The sequence below is a fragment of the Cuculus canorus genome, chromosome 1, assembly GCF_017976375.1.
Source record: "Cuculus canorus isolate bCucCan1 chromosome 1, bCucCan1.pri, whole genome shotgun sequence".
NCBI lineage: Eukaryota > Metazoa > Chordata > Aves > Cuculiformes > Cuculidae > Cuculus > Cuculus canorus.
Genome location: NC_071401.1, coordinates 131,768,008 through 131,786,051, shown reverse-complemented (window position 1 = coordinate 131,786,051; position 18,044 = coordinate 131,768,008). Strand labels below are relative to the sequence as shown.

Genomic DNA, 18,044 nt, shown 5'->3' with positions numbered 1-18,044 from the left:
CAGTAACTCATCAACAAACCTTTCTCTACCAGTTTTTATTGGGAGGACTGGAGGACAATGAAGAGGAAACACAAGTAATACTTAACACAAAATAAACCACAATCAACGTATTCAGTCTACCTACAGAAACAGATTGGTACAGAAAACTGTCCTTCTGTTAAGGGCAGATCCCAAGCCTCCTCTCTTCAGCTAATACAAATTCTGTAACACTGTTATGTCTGCATAACCACTCAAGATTTAGACACATGGAGAGTTGTTCTCAGCCTCACAGACTCTGAGCTGGCAGATACTGCAATCTCTGTGGAGATGGCATATTCTTCTCCAGGCTGAAGTATGTTCCTGGGACCCACGAGGAATGAATTAGTCAGGTAAGGACGGGAATCAAATCGTAACGTTCATCCAAACGGACTGGAGGGGGGATGGTAGAATTGGAGAGAGAAATCCTTACATAGATTTGTCTGTCTCAGAACGCTACAAGGACGTGACCAAATGCAAGCCCACCACTGTACGCAGCTGAAGTCCACTGTCCTACCAGGAAAGCTCAGAAGATATCACACTGTGACAGACACTTCTGGACGAGCAAATTCCCACCAACAGAAGCAATGAATTATTATTGTAAAATATATATAATCCATTATTATAATAATTATGCATGCCATTATTAAAAAAAATAATAATTATTCACTACAGCAATACTAAAAATCCACTGTACATAGGAAAGCTGATGATCTTGGAAATTAAGTCATATTGGCCCCACTAATGAGTGAGTCCACAGTAAGTATGAGTCTTGACTCATACATACTAGTGCAGGACACAGCTGTAAGGGTGCTGATCTCAGCACAGCAGGAATTGCACATCAACGATCAAAATCACTTTTGCATTTACCTCACGTGGTTTTATACACACACACACAAGGGCTAGTGCCATCCAGCCTGGTAAACGGATGACCAAGATAAATAAATAAAGCTACCTGACACATGGCACATGCTCTGCCCACAAAGCTTTCCCCATCCTCAGTGCTTCAGCCTGTAGCTATCCTTATCATTGGGCCAGACCTCAAGAGCAGGCCATAAATACAGTGACATTTTAAGCCCTTGCAACAGCCCTTGGTTTATGCCATTCTACCTCTCTTCTTACTCACTGCTACTGACAGAAGACCCCAGCACTTGGCTTTGAGTGACTGCTGCAGTAGCTTGCTGCTGTGAGTTGATCTGGTAGCCAGTGGCTCCACGGAAGAACTGTGGTAGCTGGGTTACCAGTGTACAAATCCCAACAAGCAACCAGTTTACAAAGTCCAATATCAAAGCCAGGAATGGTTAAAAGGCTCTGATAATGAGAAGGTTTTATAAAGGTCATGAAAGTTTATGTGCTTGTGTGACTGTCCAGAGTCTACTCCTCCTCCACGGAGCAAAAACCAAATGTCTATAAAATTTAAGAAAGTTCAAACATTTACGGGAGAGATGTAGCATCCCCCAAAACTGCTCTCTCTCATCTACATAGAGTGATTCACCAGCAATCCAACTGATTTACTTAGAGAAGGGATAAATTAAAGCAGTCTACATCTCCGCAGGTCTGTTTTTCCTCCTGTACACGCTGCATTTGCTTGGGTTTGCAAATCCTGTATACTTGCACTGCTGTGAATGACGTCAACATCCCCCTAAATTGGGAAGTGATTCCCACACTTAATTTTTGGCGCTAACAAACCCTCTCCTATGTATGGGAACTACGAGTGGCAACAGACTTTCCATAGTTTACCCCTCCTTATCTCAAGTTTTGGGGAAGATATAGTAAAAAGATGGTGCGAAACCTCTCAAACTCTGCCAATGTTTGGACGGTCCCTATGGAAGCCACAACACAGTGGGTTAGAAGGAAAACCCACCCTCCCCCATCCACTATTTGTGCCAGCAGCAGGGTGAAACAGACCCACTCAAAGGCCCAGATGGACACACACCCTCACGCATGGTCAATGAGCCCCCACGGAGCAGCTTCACCTGGCCCCGGGGCAGCTGGTGGTGAGACCCAAGTAACAGGCAGCTTCCATGTCTTACACCCAACACTCAGGACCGGCCAGGCATGGCACCCTGAGCGAAGGACAGCTCCTGCCTGCCCTCTGAACTTCCTTGCCTCCTAGGGGCTTGCATCAAGACCTTCACATTATCCGAACACCAGTTTTCTCATGGTTGATTTTATATCTACTTCCAGAAACCATCTTCCTAGGAAGCTGAATAAAGAGCCACAGTGCCCCTGCCAGCTAGCACTGCTGTAGGTCTGCTTCCACGTGGGGTCACATGAGAACATTTCTATGCCCAATAACCTTGTTAGTTCCCTTAATGTCATTCATAATGCAAATGAGACAGCGAGCGAATGGCCAGAGGCCCAGAGTGACTAAAGCTCAGCATCCAGAAAGTCTTACATTGCCTCTAGCTCTAAACTAACTTCCCTCCATAACAAGCACCATAAACTTGGCTATCAAAGCTACACATGCCCAGTCTTTGTTGTACAACAGGCAGCGATTTGTATCACTGCCTTCTATTTTTAGCATATTAATTAACTACTGCAACTGGTGAGGCAAGTGTCTCCAACTGGAGAGTGTGGCGCCATTGTCTGAAGTCATCACCTCATCTCACGCTATTGAAAATCGTGGCAGTGACCCTCCTGCTGATATGAATTTAACCTGACATGCCCACAAAGAGATGGGGGGTGGTGCACCAATTTTGTGCACATGGTTCTCCACATCACCCTGGACCCTATTAGTGTGGAAAGCGCTCATTGAAAGAAAAGAAGCCACATTGTTCTGGGCCACCTAGAGGGTTGAATAGAAAAGGCTGAGGAAAAGAGCAGGCAGCAGTATAAAGGCTGTAATTAACATATTTCCATATTCAAGCAAAGCAATAACTACGTGAAATGTTTGTCAAGGTGCGATGAAAGCATAAACATTAAGTACCGTATCTGAGGGGATGCAGAACCCCCTCCGAGTCCCTTACATTCCATCAAGAAATTCAAAACAAGCTTTTTACATGTTATTTTCAACTATAAACCTCTATCTCTACTTCCCCAGTGACGAGAAGCCAAGTCCCACCATTCTCACTCAGTTTTTGCCCAGGTAAAACTGCTCTCAGAACTAAGTTACAAGCTCACCCTGAGATTTTTTTTACAAAGATCAAAATAAAAAAGAGAGAGGACTTGAACATTTGGCTTATACTGTTACTTTAAAATCTTGTTGGATACGACGAACTCTGGATCACAGAAGGAATCTCCTAAAAAACACTTCTTACTGGCCATTTGAAACAAAGCCATGGGCTAAATCCTTCTTTAGCACCTATGCGCAGTCTGGGTTAATGGGCATCCAGAGCCTGCACCGAAGACATGCTCTGATTCCATCCTTGTTGTGATTTATGCAGTTCTGTGGCAAAGTACGAAAGAGTCAGCCTCCTTAAAAGTCAGAGGAGTAGTGCAACAACGTGTAGTCTACAAGAATCTAAGCAGATGAACACTTCAAGGAAGAAATGGGTTGTTAAAAAGCAGGATTCCTTTTACCTTCTGTTCCCAGGCAATAAACACGAGACACAGTCCCATCCTCACCTCAGAATCACTTTTTTTCCTAAAGGAACTTAAAAACAAGGGATCAACCTTGCACACCCTCACTGTCTTCAGTGCTGGGAGATAAAACAGCCAGTATAAGAAGCAGTTCCCTTTGGAACACAGCCAACTCTGAACTTGGCAGCCGGAGTCATCAAGCAAATACAGGGTATCCCAAACCCACACCCTGCTTTCAGACTGGAACTAACAGAGCCCGGGATGAATATATGCACATGCCAAGGATGGTTTTGTGCTGGTGCAGCACACGTAGATGACAGCCAGGTTCTAGGACGCCACGCACTGCAGATGAGCTGTTTTGCTGGCTTTTTCCTCATCCAGTGTATTTCACTACCTCCCAGCCCAGAAAATGCTAGGTTGACAGTCAGTTTAAAGCAGGACAGAACTGGAATCAGGAACCCAGAGAGGTCCTGCAAGGGGAAGCCCTAACTCACAGCCAATAAATGAAAACTGCCGGAAGGAAAAGAGCACTGACAAATATCCAGGCTGAACGTGCTTGGTGTGCCAAAGCCAGGTAGGAACTCTACCTTCTTACAATGACCTTTGTTACTGCTCTGGGTGCAGTTGTTTTCTTTAACAGACAGCTTTAATCTCTATAATTTGATAGAGGTTTATTTTCAGAGTTGCAAATGGACAATTGGAAACCCATCTGGAGGAAGACAGCGCTTTCGGGGCTGGGGGGGGGAGTGGGAGGGTGGGCAGGGAAGGAAAGGGACGTTACCTCCATGAGAACAGATGACAGTCACCAGTATTGGTTTATAAACGTCACCCAGCCAGTGACTTTACTATGAGGACAAACACGGATCTATATTTTACTGTGTAATTTTTTGAAAGAAAGGTCTAAGGGAAACAATGCAAGTAGTGCAAGCAGTGAATTTAATTCTTGCCTGTTTTGATCCAAACACAATTCCAGCATCAGTATGCCACTTTTTTTTTCTTTTTTAAATGCTGTTGGGTTTAACTGTACTGACCATTTTTTCTCTTGCTCTGACATTTCTACAAGATACAGCAATTTTTACCCATTATAACTGTCTCTGCTTTTAAAGACAAAACCAGATGACTCTCAGCCCTTCAAAACAGAGCATGGCAGTGCCAAGTACGATCAAAGAGAAAACTGTCCAAAAAACAGGATGCAGACCTGCTTCTATTCTTTGAGTAGGCAGGAGGGCAGACACCTAATTCTGTTCCTGGGCTACAGTAAGGCAAAAGCTATTTGTCTTTATACAAATGGTTCTAACGTGTCCTAAATGCTAATGCTACATCACAAGCATCCAAGTGAGGTCAAAACAGTAAAACACATTAAGCAGCCTAAGTGAAGTATATCATGTACACTCAGTACACCATAATTATTAGCTGATCATAAACTATATCTGAACAACTATTCACCCTCATTGTTATTCACACTTGTTCTACACCTTCACTACGGAAGCCTAAGGATCAGGGTTACGTTAGTGCCTGAACTATAAAAAGGTCAGATCTGCAGCTGGTAGGAAGGAGGACAACTTATCCAGCAGCACAGGAATTATACCAGCTTGTGTCAGCAAAGTCTCTCTTCCTCCGTTTCCTTCCACCTCATCTTCCCAGATCTGATGGGTCCTACAACTTAAGGAACGAGTCTGCTCATACGTAAGCCTCCCCAGGCCCTGCTTACTTCTTAATGGAACTTCCATGGTTCTCGTAGCTTCATTTTGCTGGAAAGCTCAATGTACTGATAGGAGCTGCCTCTCCCAGGAACAAGCAAGAGGCTTCTTTCCTATGGCAAGAAATTCACGGGGATTATTCTTTCTTCTGCCATGCAAGAAGTATTTGTGCAACCACTGCCACTTTGCAACTTGTATTTTGTTTCTCAGAGATTAATCCACACAATGAAGCCTCTGTGGACTCCTTTCTTTCTTTCTACAAAGAAAAGGTCCCAAACAAAACTTGTATCACACCTTTATCCTTTGCAGGGACAAAGCCCAATAGCTCCTACATTGGCTGAGAGGGGAAGGATGCATAGTAGACTTGCCCAGGAGTCCTGAGGACCAAACATGCCTTTTGGTGTTACAAAGCATTCTGTGTGGTTACCCTCCAGATCACTAGGGTTGTGGGCCCCATCTTGCAGTCTTTGCTCAGACAACACTCTCATTGACTTCCACAGAACTTCTGTCTGAGTAAGGACCCAGGTTTTGGCCCAGAAGTTAAAAAAACCCTTCTCAGCTTTCAAATGTAGATGATTAATGTCCCAGAGACAGTGGGCAGAGGTTTGGCACACTGTACAGAACTGACTTAAAGCTGAAATTTTCCTCCTTTTTCTCAGCCTCTTTGCAGACACAGGCTTTAAAAGCCACAGGTCTATGAGATGCTGCATTGTATCCATCATGGGAACATCTCACCTGCCATACCGCTCAGCTGAAGCACAGGAAAAGACTATGCAAATGGCTGAGTCTAGGGATCTACACAAATTGCCTTCTGTCTCTACAAGTCTGCAAAGCTTTTTGCTTCCAAGTTTTCCATGCCACTTAAACACTGAAAACCTCCTCGCTGAGATTAGTCTCTCCATTACAGCTTGTGTTCAGAGACGCACAGCTCCTCTTTCTGAAAGCATGACTTATACAGCCTGCCTTTCCCACAAACCCATTCCCTTACATGCTTTGACATAAAAAGGAGTATCCTGCACCAAAACAGTGGCATGTACAGCCTCCAACACGACAGCGTAATACAAGGGAGTAGCTGGGCTTATGTGACTCTGAACTGCCTGGAAATAAAAAAGAAGAAATGAAGGGCACGCTGAATTCAATGAAATAATGCACTGTCTTTTTTGCCTTGCATGCAGCTCTGTAGCCGGTGCCCTTTCTCACTCCACCAGGCATGGTTCCCTGTCTTGAGAGCACAGCACATACAAGCAAACAGGCAATCCCAGAGGACACATTTCTAACTCATGGAGCCCTGCGCGAAGAGAGAGAGGAGGGACAAAGGGTAAAAAGCAATGAACAGATGGAGGTAGGGTCAGAGCAGGAAAGTGATGGGTCCTAGAAAGCTTAAGAAGGATGATCTCTATTAGTCTTACAGATAAACAGGAACATCTCAAGCTGAAAAAGCTGCAAGCATCAATTTTGCCAAGCTATACTGTAAGGATAAAGGGTCCAGATGCAGTCTTTTAGTGTCCTTAAAATTCAGAAGAATCTGATGGAGGTTATAGCTTACATGAGGAGACACCAGCAGGATAAGAAAACAAATGACATTGTGACATACTAGGCTATGCTAGTGGATGTCAATTCATAAACTCTTACTGCGCAGCGAGCAAGGCAGCTTGAAGAAAGCTGGTCTACATACAGGCAATTCCCAGCCAACAGATTGAGCGCTCGCTTAATGACGGCTGGCAACACAGCCAGGAACGGGCTGCAGGCAGATATAGCTTTTGGGCCCTTCCAGTGGTGAAGGAGGCTCCTTATAGAATGTTGAGTGCAGAGCCGAGGAAAGAGGCAACTTTTTATTCAGGGAATAAGCTTCTGTCTTGCTCAGCAGCTTTATGTTTAGATGGGACTAAGGGCAATGAGGGATGCATTCCAGTTTCAGTCATGCTCGTGTGAATCATTAATCACTGCAAGAACTAGGAGAAGCTGTAGATTTTTATCCATGGAGCTTACTTCAGAAACTGGGCTTAAAATAAAGACAGAGAGAATGCCAAAATGAGAAAACATAACTGGAAGGAATAAATAAAAGACTTTCGCACCATCATCTTTTGCATAACATTCAAATGGAAAGGAGAACAGAGATGACTACCAAAATCATCCTATACATACAGCCTAACATACAGAATTGTCAATGATTGCTTCCATCTCTGCTGACATGAAGTATTGCAGGACCAAGATCCCAGCTAGCTCTGTAAAGGCAGGGAACACTTGGGAATTTCTGGTATAAAGCTTTAGCTGGCAAATTAAAACAGAGCAGTTGGTGAAGAACTCAGGCTAGAGGAGAAAAAGTCAGTATATGCCAGATTTTTCATGATACACTAACAAAGTACTTGAGAGTACAGAAACTGCACCGAGATGAATCAGGAAATAAAAAGATATTCAATACTATGCTCAAGACCAGAGCTGTAAGCCAACCAGTGAGGTCAGGTCTGGTTACAGTAAAGACCCAAAAATGGGCCCAAAACACACACAGTAAGAGCAAGAGAAGGGGCAGCCATGTGTCAAAGGAGGTCACCTCACTGAAAGAAGGCAAACAGAGAAATGAAACACCAGGCTTAACCCAAGCTGGCAGAGAGCAGAAGCTTTGAGGGAGAAAAGGAAAGAAGAAACATAGCAGCCAATGAGACCTCTGCAACAAACAGGACAAGAAAAGGAGATGACAACTGGATTTGGAAGGAAGTCTGATGAGAAGGGGCTTTTCTTCACCAAAGAGGGTAAGAACAACTTCGAGAGAGCAGCAGTGAAATGGAAATAGAGTCATAATAACATGACAGTTCCATACAAGAGAAGTAGCTTCCTAATAAATTGTGGATGAGGTAGAAAATTGGAAGTGAGGACTTGGGTAAGACTTCTGCTTTTCAAACTGCATTGGGCTGTGAGTCCTCCTCCAAACAAAATGCCAACACAGCTGTCTGTGGAAAGCAGGATGAGAAGAAAAGAAAATCTACAGCCAGCACCATGGTGCCCTGTCTCTCCAGAAGCTCCTTATGCAATCAATTATGTCTTTCACTTGCAAGAAAAGAAACTCTGATCCATTGCCTCTTTAAACTACAGGTAAAGGACTTTGGTTCATGCACTGGAGACATGTAACTTGAGTAGCAGATCACACAGGAAAAACACAGGAGAAAAATGCATGATGGGACAAAGAGCTAGGAAGAAGATAATGCTGTTCTTACTCTCAGTAAAACGACTAGTAAAGCACAGAGCTACTGTCAAAATATTAATGGAAAAAAGGTGCTAAGAAGCCATGAACTTTGGAAGCCCACAGTCCTGTAATAATTTTATTATACTGAAAACTACAAGGGCAAAGGATTGCAGACCTGAATATGAAAAGTTAAATCATAATTACATCTATGTCACTCAAGAAAAAGTTCTCTTGGATAAAACAGAACAAAAGGAAACACTATCGTAGGAGGTGAAAGCAGCAAAAGAGAGAGAAGACTGGTCTGGTTTGGAAGACAACACTCATGTATGCTGGAGGCTGAGGATCCAGAGGAATGTTCACAGGAAAGACCATCTTTATAAGAAAAAAGGCAGTGTGAATGAATCCTGAGTAAGAGAAGAAAGCAAAGAAAGAATGCAAAGCTGATGTAATAGATTGATACTAAAGTAAAATGCTAGTTAATACAGAAATGTCTGATGAATTATCCATACAGATCCTGCAGACTTTGAGCAATATTTCTACCGAGTCCTGTGATCTCTTGCCTGAAAAGAATCATGCAGCAATGGGAAAAGAAGGAAAAGCTTGAGCATCTCAGTAACCAAAAAGTCAATTATCCTAACACAGCCCATGTGAAGATTCTCTTGAACACACTGACTGATGTAGGAAAAACTGGCCTATATCATAAAAGCAGTCACTACATCTCATATACTGAGAAGCAGGCACAGCAGTAGACATTCATACCCAAAAGCTGCACATCATCTTCCTTTTCCCTCTGCAGACACACAGACAGAACGGTTCCCATCACAAAGGACTAGGTATGTCAAGCTGTAGTGAATGCAAACATTGAGCCATATACCACTTGATAAGAACTCTGGAAAACACTGCATGCCGTTTAAGTGTTCCAGGTCTAACTTTCAAGAAGCGGTCTATCTGTTAATCCTTCAGCTGAAAATTAAAGTACCTTTATTTTCTAAAAGTCACTGGGAAAAAAAAAGCAACCAAACAAAACCCATTGTTTTGTAGACAGGTATAAATTGAAAGCCTCTCTTCCACAGTGGCAATTATTCTCATCTATATCCTCAGAAACTGTATTTGGCCAAACATACAACAAAAGGCGAGTGTAACAGTTCCGTATGAAATGGACTAGTTTCGCTGCCTTCTTGGAATGAATTTAGAGAAAGAATTCAAATGTCTAAAAAAAAAAAATTACTTCTTAAATCGTCATTCTCTATGCTGCAGATGGTAGCATCACATACACCTTCAGATACAATTTTTATCTTCTATCTGGATAGCGCCCAGTTAATGAAAATTTTACGAACACAATATTTTAATGCATTACCCCAATGCATCTTGGGCTAATGTGCCATAACTTCCAGTATTTTGGCTGCCCCATATCTGGCCTTACAAATGATCCGTGGACTTTGGAAAACAATTAGTACATGGGTCAAGTAAAAAATCATATGGTCTGATCCAGTCTTATTGTATCACAAAAGCCCCATACATGTCCGTAAGAGCAGGACTGAAACTCTACTACAGCTCCTGACTGCAAAATACTGTACAGTTTCAGAGCTTGCTTCACGACGCCCTTTGCAAACCGTCCCACTGGCTCGAGCCACTCTTCTCCCACTTCATAAGGACAGACTGGATGAAAAGTCTTTGCATCATCAGTAACAAACCACAGAACGGTTTGGGTTGGAAGGGACCTTAAACGTCATCCAGTTCCACCCCCCTGCCATGGGCAGGGACACCTCCCACCAGACCAGGCCTTGAACAACTCCAGGGATGGGGCATCCACGACCTCCCTGAGCAACCTGTGCCAGTGCCTCACCACTCTCATAGCAAAAAAAAAAAAAATTAATGTCTAATCTGTATTTCCCCTCTTTCAGCTTAAAATTGTCGCTCCTCACCCTATCCCTGCACTCCCTGATAAAAGCCCTCTCCTCAGTTTTCTGCCCTTTCAACCACACAGCAAGTAGCAGGTGCACATGGAGCACCTTGGCCTACCTGTGGCACACAGAGCAATGAACGTCTGTGCATGTTTCCGGATCAAAAGCAACTTGTCTTTAGGTAGAGGCAGCTTCCTTAGGATGTGTTCAATGAAATCATGCGGGGTGATGGCTGCGAGGTTCCACTTCAACTTCCCAAGCACCACCAGCTCCCATTCCTGCAAGGGAGGACGGGGACAGGGAAGGGAGAAAAGAAAAAAAGCCATAAGCAAGCCTGAAGAAAACCTCAATTCATTTATTTCTCTGATTGTAATTATATCACTGCTAAATTGGGTTTGCTCAAACATTTTTTTCTGTATACCCCTACTGCTTTGAAGTTGTTGACTTTAATCTTGGGGTTTTTTTTTTTAAACACTGAAAATGTCAAGCTCTAATGAAAATAATGAGACCTGGCAGCTCTTGCCAAGATTTTACTTTTTTTTTTTTGTACCAGTGCTGAATGCCCACCCAGAAAGTTTAGCCTGCAATTAGGTATTGCCAAGGTCACTGTGGTCCTTTCCTAGTAACTTCTTCTAAATTGCTATAGTCCTTACTTTATAGCCATTTAAAGCCCTAGGGATAACCATGCACAAAAATAACCTAAATATACATCTTTTTTTTTCATAACCGGAGAAGTGAGCTTGATGGCATCTCTCCCAAAACTATATTCAAAAGCTCCTGCAGATAAATGTGATGGCGCTCAAACTGCTCTAAGACAGGCTTTGCAGAAAAGAAATGCATGTGTAAATTATCTGCCAATAAATCATGTAGAATCCATTCCCACATTCTTTGCAAGCTCAAAACTCAGAGTGAAACCAAAGGAACACTCGGGCACATAGTAACTACTAGTTACTATTCCCTGCAACGTGATCACATGCAGGAACGGTACCTAATCAACAGATCTGGCCATGGGGTTCAAGCAGGGCTAGACCTGCATGCTTCAACATCTAACATAAGTTTTGAATACCTTACAGTGTCCTGCAGAGTGAACAATGCCTAGGCCTTGGATTTGTTCCTGTCTCATGCATCAACTACTAGCTATTAACTAAATTCCATGCACTGATTCTTCAGTCCTGATGATGCGTGAGGCTGGTGGAGCCTAGCATGGCAGGGAGCCCCAGCTAAGCTCGTAGAGCTGGCAAGTTGAAAAAAAGTCCTTTAATTTTGCAGCCGAGGAGACGTCAACCAGCGTTGCTGAGAAACCATAAACATGGACCCCACAATGCCATTTCTGCAGTTGTTTCTCTGAATAGATGCCCTCTTTAACAGCAAGTTACTTTCCTTCAGACATTCCTACTGGATTATGACAGCACCCTCCATAGCTCAAAAAATCTCACATTCATGTATGTAAAAGCCCCTAGAAACCAGAAGTTTTTTTTTTTCCTTTCTCAAGAAACCTGTAAAATGTTTGAACATAACAGTAATTACATTAACTAAGGACCAATCTTCCCAACATTTCTATTGCGACAGATTTTGATACAGAAGAACAGTTACTCTAGAAGACTGAACACAAGGAAGCGCATGCCTAAATCCATGTGGCACTAAAAAGTAGGCATGTTGTTCCACACCTTCTCATGTGCAGCCCAAGGCACCTCCCCTAACAGTCCATACCCCCAGTGGGAGCTCACATCTGTGACAGCCATGGCAAGGTTTGTAGTGCAAAGGTTTTTACCATGCAGAAGCATGAGCTGCCAACCCCTCCCCTGGGGGAATTCCCATTGCCTTCACCCAGTGACTCATAGGAGAAATTCTCCTGGGATTCGGCTGTCTACACGCATCCACCAGGATCTGTGAGAATAAAGCTATCTGCCTGAACGTACATCTTGCTCAGAGTCTTAAATACTCACCTAGCGCTCGGTACCACAAAGCGCTTTGCAAATATCAATTACTCCATCAAAAATAATTTGATCCTTTTTGTTTCTGCTTTCACTATGTCCAAATTGGACACCGAAGAAGTCCGACCATGAGATGTGACTCACAGTGATGTTTCACCGGGCTCACTTTTCATCTTATCGCCTGGCTCAGTGTTAAAACCACAGGGAACTACATTCACAAACACCATGGGAGCAAGGGCATAGCTTCCCAAGTGGCAAACCCAACCATCCACCCACTGCTTCCAAGTGACAAACCCAGCCAATCACACGCTGCTTCCCAGGTGACAAACCCAACCATTCACCCATGACTTCCCAGGTGACAAACCCAGCCATCCATTCACTGCTTTCAAGTGACAAACCCAATCATCCAACCGCTGCTTCCCAGGTGACAAACCCAGACATCCCTCTGATGCTTCTCAGGTTACAAACCCAGCCCTTCACCCACAGCTTCCAAGTGACAAACTCAACCATCCACCCGCTGCTTCAAGTGACAAACCCAGCCAACCCACTACTTCTAAGTGACAAATCCAACCATTCATCCCCTGCTTCCCAGGTGACAAGCCCAGCCCCTCACCTGCTGCTTCCCAAGTGAAAAACCCAATCATTCACTCACTGCTTCTAAATGACAAATCCAACCACTCACCCACTGCTTCCCAGGTGACAAATCCAACCATTCACCCACAGCGTTCAAGTGACAAACGCAGCCCTTCACCTGCTGCTTCCAAGTGACAAACCCAGCCCTTCACCTGCTGCTTCCAAGTGACAAATCCAACCATTCACCCACTGCTTCCCAGGTGACAAACCCAACCATTCACCCATGGCTTACAAGTGACAAACTCAGACCTTCACCCACTGCTTCCAAGTGACAAACCCAGCCCTTCACTTGCTGCTTCCAAGTGACAAACGCAACCATCCACCCACTGCTTCCCAGGTGACAAACCCAGCCCTTCACCCGCTGCTTCCCAGGTGACAAACCCAGCCCTTCACCCGCTGCTTCCAAGTGACGAACCCAGCCACTCGCCTGCTGCCACCTGAGCCTTCCTAGGTGCCCCCCGGCAGCTCAAGCCCCCCATGCGCTTCACCGAGGCGGGCACCCCTCCCTGCCCGTGCACGTGCCCTGCCCGGGGACGCTGCCCTCCTGCTTTGTAGCCCTCCTCCCCCCCCCCCCGCCCCGCAGTCCCGCCCTGCGCCGCCGCGTGTCTGCCGCCAGGTGACGCTGCCGCGCCGCGCACGTGCGCCAATCCCCCTCGCCCCCGGCGAGGTCCCCCGCGGGGACACTCGCACCCGCGACGGGGGCAGCGAACCCCGGCCCCGGCCGCCCCAGAGGGAGGCGGGGAGCCGGTCTGAGCGCCCCTCGGCAGGGAGGCTTCTGAGGAGAAGGAACCAGCGAGGTCCCGCGTGCCCCAGCACCGCGTGCCTGCAGCTTTAAGTCTTAGAATCATGGAATGGTTTGGTTTGGAAGGGACCTTAAAGACCATCTCCGGTTCCAATCCCCTTGCCATGGGCAGGGACACCTCCCACCTGACCAGGCTGCTCAGGTCGACACGAAATCGCACTTTTAGACAATTCGCTGAATGCATTAAAAAAAAAAAAAAAAAAAAAAAAAGAAAAAAAAAGAAGTGAAAAGCACAATTTTTAAACAGTGGCAAAAGTGATGGCTTGCCATGCAAGAAAGGGAGAGAGAAGGAGAACGGCTGGCAGCGCAAGAAGTGATGGAGAGATGGTGGCAGGGGGCTGCTTACCAGCAGCTCTTGGGGTTTGATGGAATTGTCCGTATATATGCACAGCTTCTCGGCTGTGAGGGGGATTGTCTCTTTCAGCTTGGAGGCCAGGAACATGCACACTGCCCCCAGCAGCTGCAGATGGCACTTTCGAGTGGGCACCACAGCTAAGAATCTGTCCAAGTAATTCATGGCCAGAGGGAAAACTTCTTCTTCGCACTTCTGCTCTTCACAGACCTGCAAGTGAGGAGCGTGGGGAGAGGTCGGGGGGGCAGGTGAGGAAGAGACAAGAAGGAAAAAATAAATAAATGAGTGATCCCACCAAACAGACCATTGCCCCTCCTGCTATGGCTCCAGCTATTTTTGTTTCCCGGGGAGCTAAATTTTGGGGGAGGGGGAGATCTCTAGAGAGGCTGGGAAGGCTGTCAATCGGCTTTCACATTCCTTCAGTTCATTCAGTAAGAAATGAATTCAAGACACTGTGTGGGAGAGCCGAAAAGCCCCATCCAGCAGCAAGCGAGCAGCCTCCGACTTTTTTTTTTTTTTTTTTGCGACCTAATTTTTTTTCTTTTTTTTCCTTCTTTTTAATTCGTCATATTTTCAAAAAATCGATAAAAATATCAAAACTTGCCCGGGGGTCCCGGTTTCGGTGACAGTGGCATCTCGGGACGATCCCCTATCGTTTCCGACAATTGTAAAAATTCTCCCGGGGAGGGTCCCCCAGCCCCGCGCCCCCGATCCGCCGGGAGGGGGGGGGGAGGGGGAGGAAAGGAAGGACGGGAGAGAGAGACAGCGAGGACGAGGTGGGGTGGGGAGAGCCCGAGCAGCCCGGAGTCTTTCGAGCGAGCGCAATAAAAAATTATTTCAAAAATTTACCAAAAATCGAGGCAAGGGAGAAAAAGCACAAATCGCACACGAAAACCAAGCGCTGAGTCTGCTCTTTGCAACCCGGGAGGTTTGGTCCTGCAAAGGTCCCCCCAAAAGGAGATCCGAAGGGGCAAAGGATGGGCGGTGGGGCCGGGGCACGGCAGGCGAGGCTGCGGGGATCTGGGCCCTCCTTCGGGCGAGGGAAGAGGGAAGAGGGGGGTTCGCAGCTCCGGCAGTCCCGGGACGGCCAGGGGCCAGCGGGATGGGGGGGCGTTTCCGAAGCCCCTTCTTGGAAAGCAGTGGGGAAGGACGGGCTCGGCGCCCCCGAGCAGGGTTGCATGCAACGCAACATGGCGAAAAAAAAAAAAAAGAGGCACGTCCTCACCACTTGCATACGTGGGCATGAAAATCCTCGCTGGGCAAAACCGAGGGGGGCACCGGGAACCCCCCGGCCCTCGCTCTGCCCCGGGGGCAGCTCGCTCGCCCAGAAAAGCCTCAATCCCAAGCGCTCCCGGCCGGCCGCGGCCGGAGGCGGCTTTTCTTTGCTTTTTTTTTAATTGCAAATGACTTTCCCAGCCCTCCCCCCCCCGCACCCCGCTTTGCCCCCCAGGAAGGCGCGATTTCCCCAGCGGGGCTGCGGATGCTCCCCGCGCCCCTTCCCCCACCGCCCCGCACCGGGCGAGCTCGGGAGGGGGGGAAGAAGGGGGAACGGGACAAGAAGAACCCCCAAACCCCCAGGGAAGGGGAGAGGGGATCAGGCGAAGTGCCTGCCCCTACCTGGGGCGGCACCGCTCCCGGGGGCAGAGGGGGAAGGTGCCGGGATACAAACCTCCAGCATCCAAGTGGCCACCATCCTCCTCATGAAGGGCTGGATGTCCTTCTGGAAGCACTTGAAGTAGGAGCATTGGGGCAGATACTTCTCCTCTATGGTGAGTAAGTTGTGCAAAACCCGGTCGTCGTAGAGCAAGTTTGGGTCAGGCAAAGCTCTCCGCATGGAATCCACCTCGCAGCACAGCAGCTCCATGTTTCCAAAGAGATCTCCCTCTTTCTCTGATGGAAAAGTTTTTTTTTTTTTGGTGGTGGTTTTTTTTTTTTTTTTTTTTTGGAGGGGGGAAGGGGGTGGGGAAAAGGAGAGGGGGTAAAGGAGGAGGGGTAGGTGGGTGGGAGGAAGCCGGCAGGGCTTTCCAGCTCGCTCCTGCCTCCCTTGAAACTCGTCTCTCCCTCTCTCTTGATTTCTAGCCTAAAGTTGAGGCAAAGTGACGCAACTCGCGGGGCAGGCAGTTCTCTCTCTCTTGTTATTATGGAGAACAGCAGCTGGTCAGACGTAACATCAAACGCGGGTGTTGGGTTTTTTTCCCCCCTCTCTATAAGCTAACAAGGAACCAGGAGGCCCTCGTATAGGGACACACACAAATGACAGCTTCTCTTTTTCTTCCTTCCAGCGACCGAATGAAATCCGCTCTGCTCTCCTCCCGCCTCAACCTAGTCTCCCCTTTTCTTATTGCAAGAAACTGAGGGCTCCCCGCTCGGTACCCACCAAGGCGATGGGGGCGAGGGGTGAACTGTCGGGGCCAAGGATGAAGTGTCGGGGCTCGGCCGGATGCCACATCCTCTTTCCACCCCCCCAGCCCTTGATTCGCTCCCCTCTCCCTCTGATACCCCCTTAATCCGCAGCTGGAGCGGGGACGGAGCTCCCCGCTGACAGGAAACCCCAAAAAGGCAACGCTAAAGCTCTTCGAGGAGTTGGGGTTCGGCGACGAATTGGGGGTGAAATCTTAACAAACCATCACCACGCTGCTTCCTCCGGCGCACAGACGCGTTTCGTGCAGGCGAACCGTTTCAAGCAGTGCATGGCCACATTGATAGGACTTTCTAGGAAACGCAGCGGGGGAGGGAGGGAGGGAGGGAGGGACGGAGGGAGGGAGGAGGGAGAAAGGGGGGGACGACGGGGACAGGAGTTACGTCCCGCGCTGGGTGACTTCCACCCTCCTCTCACTTCGCCGGCGTCGCAGTCGCTTCCCCGCCTGCAAAATGTGTCAGCTTTGCGAAGTCTCTGCCGCTGCCTGCTCCGATAGAGCAGAGGCTCCCGAGGGGGGGGACACAAGAGCCATCCAGGGCTGAGCCACCCCGGGGATGCGCGGAGCGCGGCGACCCCGGCGGGCTGGCGAGTTGTCCCCAACTCGGGGCGACCGCCCCCCCTCCTCCGACCCCCGGCCACCACGGAGCTGGGGGGCTCTGCGAGGGACAGGGGTGCAGAAATACCGCCTTAAAAGTGTGAGCGGGGAGTTTGGGGCGCCGCTTCCCCTCCCTGCATTTGCATAGCCAATAGCTCTGGGGCTCTCGCCGCTGCGCGCTGATTGTTACCGGGCAGATTATATTTTAAGGACGCGGTGCTGGCCGGCATCGAAAGCAGCCCGGGAGTGCAGGGGGCGAGGTGGAGCCCCTTCACCTGACCGCACTGCCCGTCCTGGGAGCCGCAGGGGCGCCCCGGGCATCGGGGGAGGCGGGGGAGCCGCTGTCACTGCCCGCCCTCGCCCCTCCGCATCCCAGAAGTATGGGAGGGATGGCACCGGCTTTGTATATCGCCGGAGTCCCTTGCAAAAACTGGCTGGGACGGTCCCGTATCCAACCCGCCCGTCGGAGCAAATCGCCTTGGTCACCAAAAAGCCTGCGGGGCTCCACAGCCCCCCGACACCCCCCTCCATCCCTCGGTGACGCGGAGCCGAGTCCGGACAGCCGAGACCCCCTCCCCCCGCATCATCTCCCCGCAAAATCACATCCATGCCCCTCTCGTCCCGTCCACGAAGCCGGCGGCTCCCGGGCACCGCTGAAGCGAAGGGACGGCGCTGCCGGGCGCCGTGTGTGGCCCCTCTTCCCCACTGGACACAGCTTTGCCCGGCAAGGCTCGCGTTTGAGGAGGAGGAAGGAAGGGGGCGAGGAGGGGGCACCCCCGCCGCACGTCGAGGGCGGTGAGCGGGACCCGCTGTGGCGGCCGTGCTCCGCAATGAAAGGCTCTTTAACTTCCACCATTCATTTCCCCTTCCTGGCTACTCCTGTGAACAGGGAGCGTGTTGTGTCAGCGCACGTTTTCCTTCTCCAAACTTAAATTCATAAACGGTCCCGTCTGGCTTTGTAGCCTGACAATGCAGCGATTGTGATTT

General features: G+C 48.2%; 1 protein-coding gene across 5 annotated transcripts in view; it reads right to left on the bottom strand.

Moving 5' to 3' along the window:
• The window catches only part of CCND2 (cyclin D2), a 40,049-nt gene extending 22,782 nt beyond the window's left edge, over nt 1-17,267 (bottom strand). For 3 of the 5 annotated variants that reach the window (XM_054053374.1, XM_054053348.1, XM_054053381.1), the window contains exons 1-4: nt 16,543-17,267; nt 15,713-15,933; nt 14,038-14,253; nt 10,441-10,600 (exon numbers count right to left, since the gene is read on the bottom strand). In XM_054053374.1, coding sequence (XP_053909349.1) covers nt 10,441-10,600; nt 14,038-14,253; nt 15,713-15,907 — 571 coding nt within the window. In that variant the 5' untranslated portion in view covers nt 15,908-15,933; nt 16,543-17,267. The remainder of the gene's footprint in view (nt 1-10,440; nt 10,601-14,037; nt 14,254-15,712; nt 15,934-16,542) is intronic. The other 2 variants (XM_054053364.1, XM_054053355.1) reach the window with 2 other exon arrangements.
• Nucleotides 17,268-18,044: the final 777 nt, after the last annotated feature.